Source organism: Grammomys surdaster, unplaced genomic scaffold, assembly GCF_004785775.1.
Source record: "Grammomys surdaster isolate TR1022 unplaced genomic scaffold, NIH_TR_1.0 223, whole genome shotgun sequence".
NCBI lineage: Eukaryota > Metazoa > Chordata > Mammalia > Rodentia > Muridae > Grammomys > Grammomys surdaster.
In genome coordinates, this window is record NW_021604668.1 from 2,894,245 (window position 1) to 2,914,575 (window position 20,331).

The 20,331-nt window shown below is 45.2% G+C and overlaps 1 protein-coding gene across 1 annotated transcript in view; it reads right to left on the bottom strand.

Moving 5' to 3' along the window:
• The window catches only part of Ptprn2 (protein tyrosine phosphatase receptor type N2), a 732,192-nt gene that overhangs the window by 357,452 nt on the left and 354,409 nt on the right, over window positions 1-20,331 (bottom strand). The window contains exon 11 of the mRNA XM_028773201.1: window positions 16,920-16,999. Coding sequence (XP_028629034.1) covers window positions 16,920-16,999 — 80 coding nt within the window. The remainder of the gene's footprint in view (window positions 1-16,919; window positions 17,000-20,331) is intronic.

A 20,331-nucleotide genomic window follows, 5' to 3' on the forward strand; every position in this document is an offset into this window, starting at 1 on the left:
CACACACACACACACACACACCCATAGTACCAAAAAGGACCACCCCTTCCAAAGACACTGTTAAACTAAATTCTTACAGAGACTACCACACCATCCAGCAACAGAAGCTGATCTCTTCCCCCATGTTTCTTTCTATCTTATTTACATCACTACATTGTAAATTCCCAGTATAGGAGGATTTCCTTACCGACATCCATGAAAAGAAATACTTTGTAATGAGTTTTATGTCATTGTTTAAAAAAAGAAACAGTGATCTGACATGTCCAGAAGAACTGGGGACACCTACTTGCTTCGGTAGCAACTTGTGTCCTGTTTGCCACTAGCTATGTGTCTTGCCAATGACACTGATGGGTGAGGGACTTGGGAGAAGGGATAATGCCAGATAGGTGATGAGGAATGGGGTAGCAGGCCAGTGCTTTGTAAGAAAAGGGAAGTGTGAGATCAAGGGACAGATCTCAGGTAGCCACATTCTTACCCCAGGGCCTTTTGACATTCCTTCTAGGCTCCACCCCACCTGACTCACTATAAAAGGGGCTGCTTAACCCCTCTTCACTCTCATGTTCTCTTCTCTTCTCCTCTTGAACTTGCTTCCTTACCCTCTTCCCTGACTCTCCCCATTCCCCTCCTCCCTCTCTCTCCAAGTGCTCATGACCAGCCTTTATTCCTCTACTCTCTCTCTCTCTCCCTCTCCCTCTGCTTTTCTCTGTCTTTCCTACCCCCTCAACTCCCCTTCCCATGCCCTAAATAAACTACACTGCTCTATGCTTGGTACTTCAAGGGGAAGACATGCCTCAGCATGGCCCGGCAGAGGCACCCCCTTCCCCCACACCATACTGTGCTTCCACCAAACATATCCCTGGGTTCTTTGGTTTCTATAAAACACAGCAGAGCCTGTGTCAACCACGATGATTTTCAGCTCACTCCTCCCATTACCACTCAAGATGACAAGCATCTTATTCACCTTACAGGAGTGGGATCAGCAGAGCATGGCTGTTCTAGCTTTGCTGCCATGTGGCCCACAGTCACCTGCTGCCTGTGGCTGGATAAGAAGGAAGAAGCCACAACTACCATCATCACTCATGGGCCAAATGGTGTGCACTGTCACACTAGGACAGATGCTAGGCATGTAGGTCCTCCCAGGGCCTTCTCTGTAACTGTCTTCACGGGAACTGTTCTTTTCTTGTAAGGGCACCAGTCACATTGGGTGAGGACTCAACTCTTTGAGCTCAATCTAACTGGTCGATACTTCCCAGTGTTTCCAGATGAAGTCATGATCATAGGTCAGAGACGAAGATCCTGACATGGCTTCTTGGGGACACGTGCCACCCACAGGCAATACTGGCTGTTATCATAGAGCATTGTCTACATATTCCTTCCATGTTATATTTGATATTTTTTATGTACGAGAACTGATAGTATTTTCAAAGCAAAGGAGAGTAGAAAGGGAGGCTGGATCAACCTTGTTAAAAAAGGCTGACATGGGAGGGAAGACAAGCCTTTAGAAGCATTTTGCTTGAATAATATGTTTTGCGTATTGTCGTTTTACTGAGCAGGCTTGCATGAAGGCTGAACTCCCAGCTCTGTGTTTATAACCTGCTTTTCTTTCTGAACACTCTATCAATCTGACATTTCCCTAAATCAAACCGACCTTCCACACAGTAGCATGAATCATAGTGTTCTCATCATGCTGACTAGAGAGTGTTCTTCCCACCCTGGGACAGGATGACAGCTTCCCTGTCACTCATGGCTCCCCTTGGTGCAGCGTTGATGAGCCGGGTGGGCAGAGTTGGTCAGAGTTGCCCATGGCATCACATCACAAATTAGAGGGAGGAAGCTGGCCCAGCCGCTCCACTCAGAGAACATGTTGTCTGCCTATGCAATTACCAATGTGCTCAGCTGACCCAAGAACCACTTAAGCACAAGAGAAAATGGATGTGGATGTAAGGATGAAGCCAAGGTCATGCCCCCTCATAGTTCACAGTGCCTCACTCTGATTCCCACTGAGTACTTACTAGGGATGAGTGGCTATGTGCCTCCCAGGGTGCCATACAGGACCCCTGAAGTGAGACCCTCTGCAGAAAGGAAACTGATATCAACCTTCATCGAGCTCAACGGCCTCTTGAGAAGAAGGACAATTGCCACTGTAGCTCAGGACTGCAATGTGATCAGAGAGCACAGTAATGTCCAGAACTGCACCTGTCTCCTGTAAACCCAGGGCAAGCCCAGAGCCAAAGGTGGCAAGTGAGACCGGACACACCTGGCCACATGCTGTTGAGGTGGCAGTGAGTGTCTCCTTGGTAATAATACCATTTGTATCCCAGAATATGTAGAGGGCAAATGGTTCTTGCGCACACATAAGCACAGGAAAGGCCAGGAGGAGTTAAACATGCAGTTTATCTCTCCAGTGGAAGAAGATGTTTGGCTGGTCTCCTGGAATGCTTGGTGAAATGTATTTTACAACCTGGTGATCCTTTGCTTCCTGTTGAGCCAGGTTCTTTAGTATCCCCCAGAATAGTATGTTTGTTTATCCAAGATGCCTCTGGCCTGAAACCTTGAGCATTACTTCTAGGCCATAAAGCCCATCCTTATGAGTAATATCACTTGTCCTTTACAACAGCCTAAGTGACTTCTTTGTTCTCTTAGGGCCAGGCCAAACTGACTCCCACAGGTGTTATGTTTACCACAGTCATTCTCCCTAGACCTTTATCTCAAGCACTGTTTCTAAGTCAAGAGAACCCATCCTTATGAAAGAAACTATATACACTTTGTAAAGAGCTTCAATGTAAAGATATCTTAGGTTCTGCTTTACTCATGGGATCGAGTTGTTATCAGAAAACTTTGTTTTTCCCCAAAACTGTGATGTGCTTAAATATTGCTACAGTAAATGAACTGGTGTCAGAATCTAGAGCCTTTTGCCTAGCACTGGTACCTAAGTCAGGCTGAACCAAGTTTTATTCTTCTTTCTTCATGGACTATTTCTCTGCCATCCAGAAAGCCTGCATCCCCACTCCAAGAACCTATCACGATAGATACACTTGACTTCTGAGGGGTCGTACCTGAAGGCTTGGAGCTGAGTCTCAATGAGGTTTGTTAACCTGTCATTACATCATAACACAAGGCTTGTGAGCCTATCGGAGCATGAGCCAGCCAACCGTAGAGTGCTTCCATGCACAAGTGACAAACTCCACTTTTCGTGACAAGCAGAAACGGTAGCTAATGACTGAATGTGAAAATGTGACAATCTGAGGTGACAGATGCACCCAACTAGAAGAAGGGTACATCCCACGCTGTGACACACTCAGAGGAGGCAGAGCTGAGTATGGACAGTCATTGTTCCCATGGCTGAGAGCTATGAACAGGGTTTGAAGGCTTGACCTCTGCTCAGGTATGGTAACCATGATGGAACCACAAAGACAACCAGGCAAATGTAGAAGCTGCAGTGGTGGCTACAGGCACAAAACCCTTGGCTAGCAGAAATCCTTAGTTGACACTATGCCAGGGAGGGCCATCACCTTATGTATGGTGGGGAAAAAATAAGTTTGGCAAAACCATCCATCTTACCCAAATCTGTATGTGCATATGTGCATAAGAGATAAGGATCTGATCTTTACCCTACCTGACTCCAGCCTGTGCAAAAGACACAGATCTTCTTTGTGCCTTAATACCCTGTAACCTTGTCTGTATGACTATGAAGTGTCTCAGGAAGGACCAGAAATAGGTCAGAAGAGATTGTAGACAATTCTGGAAGGTAATCATGAAAATATTAACACAACGACTATTGTGCATGCTTAAATATGCATTTATAGGGAACTTGACACATGGACATTCTCAGCTGGGCACATATGTAAGATTGTTCAGGGTTAACCTCAGTGCAGAACTATTGGTTAAGCTGGCTTCAAATGGAAACTATCATTCCCTTGATGCTGGTCATACATTCATTCTTTGGGAGTTCTGAGGAGTTTGTGTCTTCTCAACAAACCCATTTAGGCTCTCTCTAAATAGAGCAGGTTACCACAACCTAAGCCTCCACCACTCTGTGTTCACTAGTAAGCAGCATATGTCAGAACATGATAACAGGAGCCTACATACTCAGAGACCAAGCCTCTGAGTGAGCACAAAATTCTGTGGAAAAAAAGAAAGACCTCATTGTACTTATCAGTGTCACTAGAAATAGACAAAGGCAGCACGCTTAGGGGCCTATCCTCACTCTACTCAAACCAGTAAGTGTGCAAAGTGACCCAAACTACATGCACAGGAGTTCAGAAGAGCCTCAGACACACTGGCATTTTGCAAGGACATCTCTCAGAACTCATCTGTATGGATGGCCAGGATAGAGCTCTCAGGAATCAGGAGCAGGGTGGTCCACATAAGACATTAACGGGTGGTTATAAAAGTCTTTGTACCAGTTTCTAGAGACACCAAAGGCAGCCAGCTAAAAGACAACAGTACTATTGGTCCCTAGATGGGTACTGTTTTGGACATGTTTCTTGTGGTGGCTCTCTGCCCAAACTGGACTTTAAGAGTATAGATATGTAGGCCCTGGAGGGTGTTAATGTTCCTTTTTTTTTTTTTTTTTTTTTTTTGTACAAGGACACTTTCTTCCTCAGGATGACCTGAAGTTTTGGCTCAGTAATTTCTAGAAGTTCATCAGCTGGAAGATATTTGACATTTGATTGGAAACCGGAAAGGGCAATGCCCTGTGAACACAACTGACTCCAGTTTAGTTACCCTCTTCCATTCCCTCTGGGGGGACTTTCACAGAATGTGCATGGCTGATGCTGACACAGAGTGTAGTGGTTGGAATAAGAATGTCCACCATAGGCTCATATATTTGAATGCTTAGTCATTAGGGAGTAACACCATTTGAAAAGATTATAAGGATTAGAAGATGTCGCTTTGTTTGAAGAAAAATGTGTCACTGGGAATGGGTTTTGAGGTTTCAAAAGCTCATTCCAGGCCTAGTCTTGTCTCGCACTTTCTGTTTGTGGATTAGATTGTAATTCTCAGCTACTTCTGTAAAACGCCTGCCTGTTGCCATGCTCCCTGCCATGATGATAATGAGCCAAGTCTCTGAAAATGTAAGCAAGCCCTGATTAACGTTTACTTTCACAAGAGTTGCCTTGGTCATGATTTCTTTCATGGCAGTAGAACAATGACCAAGGGTCAGTATATCACTGGGAGAAAGCTGAGGCTCAGGCAGTGGGCAGAAAGCTGTTCCACTCTCTTCTCAAAAAGGGTTCTGTGGTTTTCCCAGGAGTTCCTGTGTCATGATGCACACACTTAACAAAGGGTCAAGTTGGGGAAAAGGAGAAAACAGGAAAAAATTATAGACACCAGCACAATCTCCCATGTGACAGGCTATGCAAGTAAGCACAAGCTTGTGTGTAAGCCTGCTGGCTATCAAGAACAAGAGGAAAGCTGATGAGGGAAGGCTTCCTCATGGTTACATTGTCATCTGCAGCCACACAAGATCCAGAATTTCAAAGAGCTTTTGATTGGAAAAATGGGTGGAACACATACATAGGTGCCATGAGCTTCTTCCTGATGTCTCCCCTTCACAAAAGCCAAGGACTCAGTACCAAAGTATCCTCCTGGAAAGTCTACAGGAATCAGTGCAAAGCCTGGGTCATCTCCAGAATGAGAAGACTAGACACAGATTTCCAAAGAGATCATTAGGCTCCGACACAGAAAAGCTGAGAGGCAGGGGAATGCACAGGTGGACACAGCTGATGGTCCTCTGAGACAGTGTGGTCTGGGGTTTGTAGGAAACTCAGAGTCAGATCAAGCTGCCTGCCGTTTGGGGATCTGTTTTCTCAGAAAGTGGATGGTAAGTAAAATTACTAACAGGAGGCTCAGAACTACTCTACCCATTCAGTCTCAGAATAATAAAGTCAAACATCCATGAGGACCTTCAACAAATAACATAGTCTGGATTTAATTACAGATAAAAGAAATCTGACTTCTATTAAAATAAGAGCAATTGCATATAAAAATGGAAATCATCTCGTGCATGGAAATGCCATTGTCTTGGTGTGCTTTGTCTTAGAATAAGAAAACCAGGAGGCCTTTTAGCTCTTGAAAGCCTTTCCTTGAGACAAGGCTGAATGAACTCTCACTGAAAGGATTCCCAGGAAAATAGCCTACTGCAGCTTTCTAACCTTAAGTAGATGCAGACTTTTCTTCTGCTGCCTCTGTTTACTTATAGGTCCCATGCCACTTCAGTGGCATGAGAGAGGGAGAGCTGGCTTTGCCTCTTGCCTGCTGAGGCACTGGGCAAGCCAGCTAGTATAGCAATGGACAGCTTATCCAGGTAGTGTGAGTAAGAGAGAGCTGGTGGGCTGTCCAGCTCAGCTACCACCCAGGTCCAGATCCAGGGCTTTGAGTTGGCCCACCCCAACATCTACCCCATCTATGAACTGCTTCAGCACATGAAGAGCCTGTCCTACAGATCTAAAGCTGCAGGATCTCCATGACACAGGGCAACAACAAGAACTGAGAGGAGTCCTAGTGACAATCCAATATCACTATTATACCAGAAGCCAGAGGCCTCAAACCAGACCAGTGCTTCATTGCAATAAAACTTGAAAATAAAGAAGTATGGACAAACGGGTATTCTGTGGGACACATTGTGACACACTACAGCTCCCATAATGAGATTTTTTTTTCTTTTGTAGGGAAGGTTGCAAGGGCAGAAGGTGAGTATGAAGGGATGGGAAGATGAGAGGGATTGGGGTGCATAGTGTGAAATTCACAAAGAATCAATACAAAGTTAAACAAAAACAAAGCCTAAGAACTCAGTAATTGTTCAGTCCACAAGGCTAGATGTCTCAGTTGGTCTTCAGTACATGCATATGCCAGAATCCTAAAGAAGTAGCCACTAACACCAGTGGAGGAATGGACTTAAGAAGGTGAGGGGAGAGAGAGAGAGAGAGAGGAGAGAGAGAGAGAGATTGATTCCACTTCCATGCCCTTATATAGGCTGCCAGCAGAAGGTGTGGCCCAGATTAGAAGTGAACATTCCCACCTCAAAAGATCTGGATTAAGGATGTCTCTTTCTACCCCAGTGATCTGGATTAGAAGTGGGTCCTCCTGCTTGAAATTAAGCAAAAATCCCTCCCAGGTGGGCAGAGCCATTTTGGGGGTTTTAGCCAGTTCTAGATGTAGTCAAGTAAACAACCAAGAACAGATATCATAGACTTATCTAAGTAAACCACTTCCCCCAAACAGTTTCACCGTCTTACTATTTTACAACAGGAAGGCCCATAATTTGCCTCTTTTATTTAGAGGGTGCTGAGTTCTGTATTTGCTCTGAGAGGTCTACCAGGTGTTCTTTATGACTAGCCAGAAAGTATATGGCTAGTATCTAGGCTTCATGGACCCTTTAGCCTATAAAATCTCAAAGCTCTGCCAAGAGCACAGTCCATGATAAGATATACAGCAAGAGTGTTGGGCCTGACTTCCTAAAGCAGCAGCTGCTAGTAGAACCCAAGAGCCATAGCTTGCTGTTCAGTTTGCTGGACAGAACAGGGTGAAGAGATGGGTCGGAGGTCACAAAAGGCTGAGAGGTTAGGGAAACCTTTATATCTGCATATCAGATTTCCTATGGAGTTGGATGAGATGGGGAACTGGAGAAAGAAGCAGCAGACAGAGATGATACGCAGACCTGAGGGTCGTGAAGACCACAGGAAGGGTGGATGCAAGGATGCATGGCTGTATTCATGAAGAGGGTCACTGAGTGTCTTTGGGTAGAGGCAGCCACAGCAGAGCCCCTAGACCAGCTACAGAGGACGAACTTCACCTCCCTGCTTTTCATGTCTTCAGTGTGAAGCAGAAGGCTTCTCTGCATGAGGCTAGGAGACCTCCAGAGCCTGGGCTCTGCCTCAACAGTGGGGCCTTATTCTGTAGGTCCAAGGACAGCCTACATGTATACTTGTCATTAATACTCAAACCAGAGGGAGACTAGAAACCTCTGTAAAAGAGGTATCATCTTCCAAGTGACCATGGAGCAGTGAACCCCCAAAGTGACACTTCCAATGTCAAAGTTCAAATGTTAAGAGAGTCATCAATCAATCAAATACAAACACCTGTTTCACTCTAACCAGAAACACGGAAGCAGGCAGCACGAATACCATCTTGAAGCAGGTGGCAGCCTGAACCAATCCTGAGTGGGAGGAGTCAAGAGCAGCGAAGATGGGGATCTCTTGTTCACACCATGTTGTCTTCTGGAAACGAGCCGTGCAATTGCTTTCTCTAAAGACCATCACTGAGAACTTACTGCCTTTGCAAGTGTAATGAGACAAGGTGTTGATAAAGTGCAAACTGTCTTCAGGTCTAAGAGGAGTGACGGTACAGCCTGTTTTAATCAGAGCCAGCGCGCAGCACAGATTAGAGCTGTCCCTCTCTAATGCCCTTGGACAACATGATAATTCTGTATGATGACACTGTCCTTGTGCCATCTCCACAACCCCACAACTTTGCATAAGGCAAATTCTAGTGTCTACAGGCTCTGCCCACGAAGGAAGTCCAGGAAAAGGTCTCACTCTGATGTGTGATGCAACTGGTCCACCGCATCTAGTGAACACACACTGCAATTCTCCTAACCCCGTTTACACCGTGGTCTCCCTCCTGTGGAGGAAGAACAGGAATGGATATGGTTTCTCTATAGTGATTTGCATTTTCTGTCTATAGATGTTCTGTGGGATACCAGGCAAGCAAAGGTAGGCCATCAATGACAACCAACAGCTTTGCCCAAGTCCTTTAGAATTTAAATTGTGCTCTCAGTTCAGCAACTTCCTAAATCCCTCAGTACTGAAATGCCCTGTGAAGAGCATATTTTGGTCCCATTTCAGAGAGAAGAGACCTTTGAGCTTAAAAGGGGCAAATGAGTGGCCAAAACATGAACTGAGGCTTTGAATGGAGGTTCCAAATCCCATCTCCTCCCCAACTTCACCTTTGCAGACTTGTGGCCATGAAGCCACAGTGAGGAGGGCTGGGAACAATGAGGCCAGCTTCCCTGTTCCTGGTCTATGAGACACATCTAGTTGCCATGGAGACCATCATCTGCAGAACTCCCTAAAGAAACCTTTTTAAAGACACTGCTTCCCTCTGCTCAGAGACAGCTTGCTAGCTGGGCTGAGGTGGGCTATAGGAAGGTACCCCAACTGAGGAGGCTACAGGAATGGGACTCTGGCCAGGGGTTTCAGGAAGGTAGCCCGGGCTGAGGGAAGCTACACAAAGGGCTGAGGGGGGCTGTAGAAGGGGACATGGGGAAACTCCAAGCTCTAAAGTAGGGAAGGTCTGTTGTCCTTAAAATCCATGTTGTGCTTGGGTAGCTCTCAGGCAGGGCTAGAACTATCACCCATGTAGATCTTTTGTTTTATTGACTAGTTTGCATCTGACATTTTCACTGTACCAAGAGCTATGGTCTCACAAGGCAACCACCTACAGTGTTGTCCTTGCTTGTGGGTCCAATAGGCCTGTATTGTCTCACTACACTCTTGAATTTCCTGGGCCTTGTTCTGGGGCTATGTTAAATTCCAGCCGGACTGTGCAAGTCAGCCACCATCCAAGAGCAAGCCATTACACTGTGTATTCCTGTCCTAGGAGGAAACAGTGGGCTAGTTTGCAGGCAAAACTTCAGAAAGTGTATCTATCCGGCCTTGAGCAGACTCAACAGGACATCTGTTTATGGCAGGATCATTCACTTAGACTGCTCTGTGAGTATCTCACCTCAAGGGCCAAACACTCTTACACTGTCCCTTATGCTCAGTAGCCCTTGTCCATCCCACCTGTTCTCATCTCTGATGCTTTCCCAAGCCATCTCTAACTCTTAACCCCCAAGTCCTACCTTCAATTAACCCCAGCTGTGCTGATCTAATCTGTTCTGGGAGGAGCACAGTGTCGATCGTTAACATGCCACATATGTATTTAGCACATACTCTTTCCCCAAGTCACACCTAATATGAAGGGATAGTGTAGGTATCAGGGGACTAAATAGAAGAAGCTACTTAGTTGGGCCATTACAAGCTAGACAACCATATATCCAGAATCAACTACCTCCTCTCTAGCCTGAGGTGGCCCCACATATCCTGGACTGAAGCTGCAGAGATTGAGACAATGGCTCAGTGACAATGAGACCACCACAGACATCTGTGCTCACAGGCCCTGCTATGGCCACGGGTGAGCCTGTGATGAGGGCCTTGAAGCTGAAGCCAGATTTCATAGCAAGCTCCCTATTCTCCCTTTTTCTCGTCTAGTTGCCATGGGAACTGGCATCTACAGAACTCCCAAAAGGAGGCTTTTGACAGACATTGCTTTCCCCTGCTCAGAGACAGCCTGCTAAGCTGGCCTGAGAGAAATTTCAAGATGACCTGGTGTGTAGGCTCATACCCTGCCTTCCCCTGCCCCCCCCACCAGAGCTTATCTTGACCTGGTGTGTGCAGTCTCATACCTTGCCTTCTGTCTTAGTTAAGGTTTTACTGCTGAGAACAGATACCATGACCAAGGCAACTCTTATAAGAGCAACATTTAATTGAGGTTCAGTCCATTATCATCAAGTGGGAACATGGCAGCATCCAGGCAGGCATGGTGCAGGCAGAGCTGAGAGTTCAACATCTTCATCTGGAGGTTGATAGCAGAATACTGACTTCCAGGCAGCTAGGATGAGGGTCTTAAAGCCCACACCCACAGTGACACACCTACTCCAACAAGGCCACATCTTCTAATAGTGCCACTCCCTGGGCTGAGCATATACAAACCATCACACCTTCCTCCTCCTAGAGCTTACCATGAAGCCACTTATTAGATATGCAAGGTCACTCTGTAGTGCTCAGTCCTGTTTCTGGAACAAGCCACTTCCATCTAGTTGTGAAGATACTTCCATCCTTGTGCCAAGAGGGTAAAAGAAAGCAGACACACTCTTTGTGTATTAACAGAGAGAATGAAGATCAACCCGTGAAGACATGGGCAGGGTACCTCCAATCTACAAAAGACAGGTTTGACACTGCTAAAAACGGGTGAGGTGAGGAAGCAGAGGGTTTCTTCTGAGTCTCTGTGAGGTGAGAACTCCTTGATGGTGCTGTTGCCGGTGAGGGTCCCTTCTACAGACACAGGTCCAGCCCCTCTGGAGCACCTGCTAGTCACTGTGCCCTGGCCAGTGCCAGGCACTCTCCAATCTCTAATCAGTCTCTCTGTCTCTCTGTCTCTCTGTCTCTATCTCTCTGTCTCTGTGTCTCTGTGTGTGTGTGTCTCTCTCTCTGTCTCTCTCTCTGTCTTTCTCTCTCTCTCTCTCTCTCTCTCTCTCTCTCTCTCTGTGTCTCTCTGTCTGTCTCTCTCTCTGTTTCTCTCTGTCTCTCTCTCTCTCTTTTGCGCTCTCTCTCTCTCTCTCTCTCTGTCTCTCTGCCTGTCTGTCTCTGTCTCTGTGTCTCTGTGTCTCTGTGTCTCTCTCTCTGTCTCTCTCTCTGTCTTTCTGTCTCTCTCTCTCTCTCTCTCTGTTTCTCTCTCTCTCTTTTGCGCTCTCTCTCTCTCTCTCTCTCTCTCTCTCTGTCTCTCTCTCTCTCTCTCTCTCTCTCTCTCTCTCTCTCTCTCTCACACACACACACACACACACACACACATACACACACACATCAAAGCCTTTCAGGTCATGGGAATGAAAGAAAGGGAGACATCAACAGCTGGCGAAGGGCAAGAAAGATGTTCAAAGAGAGCCAATTAAAATCCACACAGCATTAAGGAGCTGAATCCCAACCACGGCACAGAAGAGCACCTGCTTCTATCTGTCCATCTTCATCCTATGCTGGTGGTATCGACACAATTCTGCACTATTTATATGTGCACAGCCTAAGCTTGTAGGGGAGGAATTTAGGCAAGGTTTCAATATAGGTAGAGCCAAGGGCTGTGGTCACTAAGAGCTATACTTCTTACAGTCACTGGCCATCCAAGTGATAGTTTGTATGACTTTGGTAAAACACTGACCAAACGTAGCTTAAGGAGGAAAGAGTTTATTTCCTTGTATAGCCTGTAGTCCCTCATCCAAAGAAGTTGTTTACTAGCTTGCTCCTTATGTCTTGCTCAGCCTGCTTTCTTATACATTCCAGCACCACCTCCCCAGGAGTGGCACCTCTCACAGTGGGCTGGACCCACCCACACAAATCATTAATCAAGAAAATGTTCCATAGGCTTGCCCACAGGCCAAACTGGTAAGAGTGTTTTCTCAATTGAGCATCTGTCTTCCCAAATGATTCTAGCTGTGTCAAGTTGATTAAACACTAGCCAGAAGACGGCCTCAGGCAGAGCCTGCCTAACATATCAACCCAGGCCTGCAGGGGAGAATGATCTTCCATTCTGAGCCCCAGTTTACACACGCAACTGCAATCGTCAGCTTTCTGTGATTGTAATGAGACACTTGAGATAGTCAAACAAGGAGGAGAAAAGGTCTGTTTTGGCTCATGGTTTCAGAAGAGTTGCTGTAAGGCTGTTTTGCCTGCTGCTATGGCCCTGTGGCAGCACAGTAAATCAAGGTAGGAGCTTGTGTCAGAGGGGGCTACTGAAAGGAAATAAAAGGAAATAAAAAGTGAAAGGGATCTGAGTCCTAATGTCACTTTCAATGATGTTTTTGTGATTTACCCAGTTTCCTTCCACTAGGGTCACCTCACAGAGATTCCACTGTCTCCCACCACCAACACAAGAGGAAGACCAAGCTTCTGCGCATAGCCTCTGGGGAACACTCTGTATTTCCTCCCAGATCCATCCCCAGTAGCAACATGGGCAAAATCAACTTTCTATTTTGCTCAGTGTGTTTATCTCTTAGCACTTTATGTCCCAACAATGACAGAAACCCACTTAGGTACAAACAAAGAGAGGAGTATTGGACTTGAACCTGTCCTTACACTGCTTGCTGTCATACACCGAGACCTCTGTCTGCAGTTCTCCCCATGTCGTTTTCCTCATCCACATCACTGACCACACCCATGTCACCTCCCTTGCTCCTAGCCCAGTCCTCATCCAGAGCACTACATCTGCATTCTCTTCCCCTTCATCTTCTTCATCTTACCCCCAGTAGACTTGATGGCTCTTCACATCTTACATATCTCAACTTCAATTTAAAAAAAAAATGAAAGTAAAAATACAAGTCAAACTATATCACTCTGCTTTAAAATTGTTTAGTGGTTATGGTTCAAAATAACTCTATCTTGCCTTTGAATTGTTTCCTCCCGAGACCAGTTGGCTCCTGAGTAAGCAGTCAGTAAATGAGCCTGGCACATACCCAGTGAATATTACTCACAGTAGCCATGGTGCCTCCTGAGGTATAAGAAGGAACTTTGATAGGAAGAATCTGCCCTCAGGTCATGAAGACATGGCAGCATGAGCATATTCTGGTGACTATGGCTAACCTAACAGAAGTTCACTAAGTGGAGTCTCCACAGAGAGGGAGGAAATAGAGACACTGCCCTCTTCAAGATGAGTAAGCCTTTTGTTTTTGAAAAGAGAAATATAAAAGTTGACTAAGGATCATGGAAAAACTCCAATAAAGTGAGAGTAAGAAAGGATTTTTTTTGAAAAGGGGGGGTACACAAAGCTCCACCCCTAGAGGAAGATCTACTGGTTATTGATAGCTGTCAGGAGAAGGAGAGTCCGTTTTTTTGTTAAGGGTTTTACTCATGGTAGGTTGATCATGCTTCAGGATAGGACCCACAATTAAGAATATCCACAAATTGGACTTGATGGGTTTTGAAAAAACAGAACACAAACTGTTTGGTGGGTAAGAAAATGTAAATGTGAGAGGAGTTGGGAGGGGGTGAATATAATTAAAATGCATAGCATGAAAGTCTCAATTAATTAAAAAATGAGTGATGGAAGGAAGGAAGGAAGGAAGGAAGGAAGGAAGGAAGGAAGGAAGGAAGGAAGGAAAGAAGCAAGGAAGCAGGCAAGGAAGGACACTAGGAAAGAAGGAAGGAAGCAAGGAAGGAAGTCAGAATCATGTCATCTGCAGGAGAATGGGTAACGCTTGAGATCATTGTGGGGAACAAAATAAATCAGACTGCCTTTGTCTTTTCTCTCATGTGTGGAGTCTGTAGTTTGAAAATTGGTACAAGTAGAAGGAGATCCTTACAGTAGAGCAGCAGTGGGAAAGAGGAAGAAGAGGATTATGGGGATGCATATGACCAAAGGACATATATAGATGTATGCTAATGTCACAACAAAGCCAACTAGCTCTGTATAATTAGTGTGACTTAATCAAAGAAGGAAATAGGAAGTAAAATAAATGAATCAGCAAAATTCCCAGAAAGGCATCATCTAGGAGCAGGAAGAGATTCTAAACGACAGAGCGGTTTCACTTGCCACTCAGGGTTAGCACCATGTGATATCTGATGGGGAGAAATGTGGTATTAAATGTATACCTACTCACTAACTTCTGTATTGCTTTTTGTAAAATTTATCGAAATATATTTAAGTTCTGTTACCAGGGTTACACCTCCCTTCACTGACAACAAAGGACATCTCTGTTTTACTCAGTTCCTCTGAAGCCAAATGTAAACCCTGAGTGGGCTTTCATGGAGCCCATCATAATCCCAGGAATTTCTACAGAAGGCTCTCTTAGGTTTAGAGCCGTACCATCAATGACATCCCACTGTCTGCCTGTCCTGGTAAGACATTAGGAAGCTTTTGATGACGCTGATAATGTTCTACATGACCTTTTAAAATGAAAGGGCCCAGGAAATGCATCTTGAGATTAAATTCTACTTCTGTATCCACATTGTAGCTATCCTTAGGAACTCATCCATGTTATCCCTGGAGCCAGGAGTCTCTGAGGGTTGGAGTGGGTGCTTGCTGTGCATGGAGTGATGTTTTCCTTTTCTCATATAGCCTCATACAGCCTCACTTCAATCCATAATGACATGGTATTGTTAAAAACATGAAAGGAACACATGTTTTTACACCATTCACACGTGTTTGAAACTTCATACATCTTCAAACGGGGGTTTGAACATCTGGGGCTTTTTAGCATTTTCCTAGATATAACCCAGCAGGTTGGCAGAGTCAGCATTTTGAGACCTATTGATAGATAAGACTCAGTTCTACACTTTCTATGCGATTGTTGCCTCCATTCAAAGTTAGCACATGCATGGACACATTTGAAATGGTCAGAAACTTGAACAGAGATAATGAACCTTATTCCCTAGAAAGCCAGTAGGGGAGATATGGCTATAGCATGTATATGAGTTTCTTGACAACATGATGTTTTTCTTTTAAATAAGAAGACTGTCCGTGATTGATCTCTCTCCAGTGGAAAGCCACACATTTACAAAGGCATGGCAGCACAAACTGGACTTGATTATCTCTTTTAATATTCTCTTTTAGTATTCTCATTTTATTAGTTCTTCAAGAATTCCATACACTCCTATTCCATTTGATCTGTTCATAGTTCTTCAAAGTTCTAGCCAACTTACTTGCATGTGTGTTATTTCCTATCTTGGGATGACCTGTCCATGACAGAGGAGCATCTCTGTGTGAAACACAGACAACTGGAAGGTCTTAAATGTGTTCAGTTGTCACTCACATGAAGCAGATGCTCACAAAGAAAAGAAGTAGCCTAAAGTCGGCATGGGGCCAAAGCCATTGAAACTTACTTCTTCTTCTCGGGTGGCAGAATCTTCAGAATCCTAAGCTATTGCAGCAGCAATGGCATGGTATTTCTCTGCACCATGTCCCAGCTCTACACACCTAACAACAAGGCAACGAAATGACCCTATAAAGCTCAGATCTGCCAACTCTGGAAGCCTAAGCATTTTGCTTTTCAGTCAGACTTCTATCCTCAGATCATAGCACGAAGAGCATCCAAGCACATGGAGGTACCTCTGAGTAAGTCTAACAGCACTAGAAGTGAAAGTGAAGAACGTGTCCCTTGTAGGTGGAAACAGGGCGCGTTCTACATTATGTCATCACAGGACAAAGAAGCTACCACGAGGAGAGTGAAGCATACCAATCTCTAAGTCGAAAGGAACGCTGACATTTAAAATTACATATGGTTGAGCAAGAAAAACAATTCACAGATCTAGCAATGTACAGGGTTAAACAGGACCAGTGCTCTGCCATGTCAGGGACTTCACCCTCAGCCTGGCTTCTCAGAAACAGGCTTAAATTGCAAACACACTAGACAACTCACTCCAAACACTGTTATGCCATCGGAGTCTTCCTTTCTACCAAGACTCACAGGCTTCTGTGCAGGGGTGCTCTCAGTGAATCAGACTGTATTCAGAAGAGGCACAAACTGCTCTCTTCCCCTTCTCTTCTCCAAGTAGCTAGCCAGTGCTGTTCTTCAATAACATTTCTGATCACATCTCCACAGTTATTCCTAGTCTACCAGGACAGGTCTCAGAGATGTCCTGGACATGTCTCTAAGTCACTGTGCCCTCTCATATCTCTGGGCCCTGAGATGGGTCTATGGGGGGGGGCAGCAGCAAGGCCATAGTGCTCCCAACTGGCACAGCTATGAACAGTCTTCTCACATGGAAATACAGATACCAACTCTTACTTGGCAAAGCTGCTTTCCTCTTTCTCAGCTCAGACGAAGCAACCAAGTCTCTTGGCAGAAGCCATGCACCAGAAAAAATCAAAGGAGAAGGCCTGGCTTGGCTGAACCCTACTCATGCCACCTTAGACTTGTCCATTAGTGGACAGTGTAGATCTAGCCTCCTCTCTGGCATGAACACATGTGCGTATGCATGTGTGTGCATGCATGTGTGCGTGCGCGTACATGCATATGTGTATGCATGTGCATGGGTACATGTGCGTGTATACATTCATGTGCATATGTGTGTGTGCATGCGTGTGTGTGTGTGTATGCTTGTGTGTGTTTGTGTGTGTGTGTGTGCATATGTGCATGTGTGCACACACACATACGAGGACAGCCTTACCTGCAGCCTTGGTAACATCTGCAATTGTCATGTTTTGTATGTTGGCACTCACTTTGAAGATCACTGCTGGTCCCAAAACTCTGGAAAAGATCATTTAGGAACAAGGTCATTCCTACATCAACATGGGAGCTGCTTATCTGTGAGCTCCAGAACACTGACAGGTTAGGGGCCCCTGGGTTACCTTTTGTTATTTCTGGTGGTGTTTCTTATGGATACTAGAGTTCTGTTTGCTTATCTAGTGATTCTATAGCTGACTTTACTTCCCACTAAAACACATGCATACATACACAAACACACACACACACACACACACACACACACACACCATTGCACTGGGGATGAACTCTCATCAAAAGAAAAGTACACATACCCGACAATGGCAGACAGGAATTGTTGAAAGCATAAAGGAGAAATTGTTGCAGGAAAGGACCTTAGTCTTGAGCACAAGAGTCAAGAGCAGAGTGGGGAGAAGTGTTTTCAAACTTCTTTCTGCAGGAGCCACTTGAAGACCCATCACATCATTAAGAACTACTTAATACAAATCTGCTGTCAGGGAGTTGCTAGGGAGGAATTATCAAAATGCCTGAAGCTCTATAAAAGCCAAGTTGAACATGGTTTTGAAGAAATGTATCACTTTACAGTTGAAATCGTCTGAGGACCCTGGTGATATAGGAACACTTATACAGCAAGCACGGGACTAGGCATGTAGGGTCTGCTCTTGAAGGCATATGAACCCCATCTCCACAATGATCCAAAGACTCTTCATGGAACAGACACCTGAAGTGTCTTCTGAAGGCAAATTTCTAATAGACTAGCAATAGGAAAAGCATCAGTGTGTGGTGGGAAATGGCAGCTGAGGAAGTCCTGGTGTGCACAGCTGCCTTACTACCAAACTTCTGCACACCAGCCTCACACTCTTGTCAAATGATAAAACTGCTCCCGGGAATGAGACTACCACATACCTACAACTCTGTCCTCCCTCCTCTCTCTCTCAACACAGACTTGGCTGCCATTTGCCCTCACCTAGACTCATACCAACTAAGATGCTAGCTCTGAACCTTGCTTTTAGCCTCACGTGTATCTGTGGGCTCAGAGTATCTTCATCTCAGCCTCTGGATTTTCAGATTTACCATCCTCCAGTCAGTCCAGGGCTTCATCACACTGGAGATGGAAGCTGTTTTGCTACAACAAGGCAGATAATGACCATTCCAGAAACCCAGCATCACTTTGGGCTCAGTAAGATGTGTGCTGAGTCGTTATCTTCTCTCAGGAGTGCTATCCTCCTGCCTCTTATATCATAAACATCCAGGGCCTAAAGTTCTGTGAAAACCCCTGGAAATGCTGGTGTTATATTTCCATACTGTCATCTAGTTTGAATCTGTTTCACTGTATGACATAACCTGAGAAATATCTGTGTTCAGCTTTTCTGTCTGAGAATTTAGAGAACTACCTCAGAAGCCACTATGGTGCTAATATGGGGACCAGGGTGGCTGCCATGACCTTGCTCAGGCAACTGTCCCCATGCTCATGGAACTTGTCCATGGACTCTCACTTCCCACTCTTGGATGAAACCCAGCCAGCGTCCTTTCTGGCCTTCAAGACCAAGTGGTTTCATTCATATCACTGTACATACAAGGACATGTTTCTTCCTCACCATGTCACATCCAATCACCTCTCCACAACTCACTCAGTTCTTTTCATATCTACCTGAGTAAGCACCAACAATGATAAATTCTCTCTTCCAACACCTTCTAGAAAGTACTTCACCCCTAAGCATTTGATGTCTAGTGCTTAAATGGAGCACAGGTCATCTAAACAAGCAGTCATAGATGATTCTTAGCTTCCCAGCTGGGTCACCAGCTCTGGGATACACTGGGCTGATTCTTATGGGTCTTTACCCACATGATGGATGACTGATTGACTTGTGATAGAGTCAGGACATCTAAGTCTAGAATTCGTTTGATGTTGACAATGTCCTTATTCACACAAGAAATTCCCAGCTACAGTAGCTACACCTAGAGCTCTTGAGAGATGATACCAGAGTCCATAGTGATCAACTCCTCAGAACACCAAGGTATGCTGGGTAGTTTGGATTCTTTCCTGTGTGTCTCATGTCACCAATTATATAAGAAAACAGTGTCAGAATGTGAAGCCATTCTGTCTGAAAATGGCTCCCAGAGGCTCCAGATCTCACCTGAAGGATTATCCTCAGCAGTAGCCCCTGATCCTACTGAGTGGGATGCACTGTTGTTTGCATCCACACAACTCTCTTGGCTTTGTATCTCCAGAAGGGATTTTTAGGAAGGAAGGAAAGTAACTATTAGACCCATCTGCTAAGGACTCTGGAGGAAGGTATCAGCCACAGTCTCTAAATGCTGACCATTCTCCTCTGGGGTGGTCCCCTTTTCACCATGTCTGAGAATACCTAAGACAGAAGGTTGTCTGAGACTTGGGCTCAAAGTTGATTCTGCCCTGAATTCCCAGACCTCACAGACTTTTCCATCATAGCAGTCCCCAGGACTGGGTACTAGTTTCCTAATGTCTCTAGGGAATCTGTGTAAAGTACCCATCATTGAGGGCCAATGTCACTGAAAATGAGCCTTATGGTACCTAAGAATCCTCTAGTGGAAGTCTAGCACCTGGGCAAACAAAAGTGTCACAGGAGTCCTTGGCAATGACATTGGTCAGTTGACTCTGACATCCAAATGTACAGAATAAGCAAGTCCTCAAGATATTGGTCACAACTTCTAAGCTTAGGGGCTCCTCAGTGGAAGCTGGTGACTAGATCTTGAGCTGATCAAAATACAGAGCATGGGAAACTGTGGATGGCTTGGCCCTAAATGAGACATCTATAACATGCTCCTCCCCAAACAGCTCAGAGAACATTGCAGAAGACAGACAGGAAAGACTGTAAGACCCAGAAGTTAGCAAAACTGATCTGAAATGGTACTTTTTGGATATGATGGGGCCATTATGCTCATGAATTTATAGTGGCAGTGGTTGTCTGCACAAGACCTACACAAGAGTAAGCCAGTCAAAAGTTCAGCATGGGTGGGGGAAGGGTTCGTTCCTACCTGAGCAGCTTTGCAGTTGAAGACTTACTCCTCAATAACAGGTCACATATGCACAACATGACATACTGTACATCCCACAGAAGTCAGAGAAAGCTCAGAACTGCATTGTAATTAGGGAGATTCCCTAATAAACTTGAAGAAAGCTGAACACTAAGTCAGAGGAAATGCCCAGGTGCAATTAGGAAACAAAGGCACTCACTTTGTTCTTTGACTTTCAAATTTCCTTCAGAGTCAGTGATAATTACTGAGAAGACACCACAGGCAATCTCATTATCCCTGGGAGCATTGTTCCTCTGAAGTCACTGGAAATGGTGAACACCTGCCAAGCTGCTGTCCCC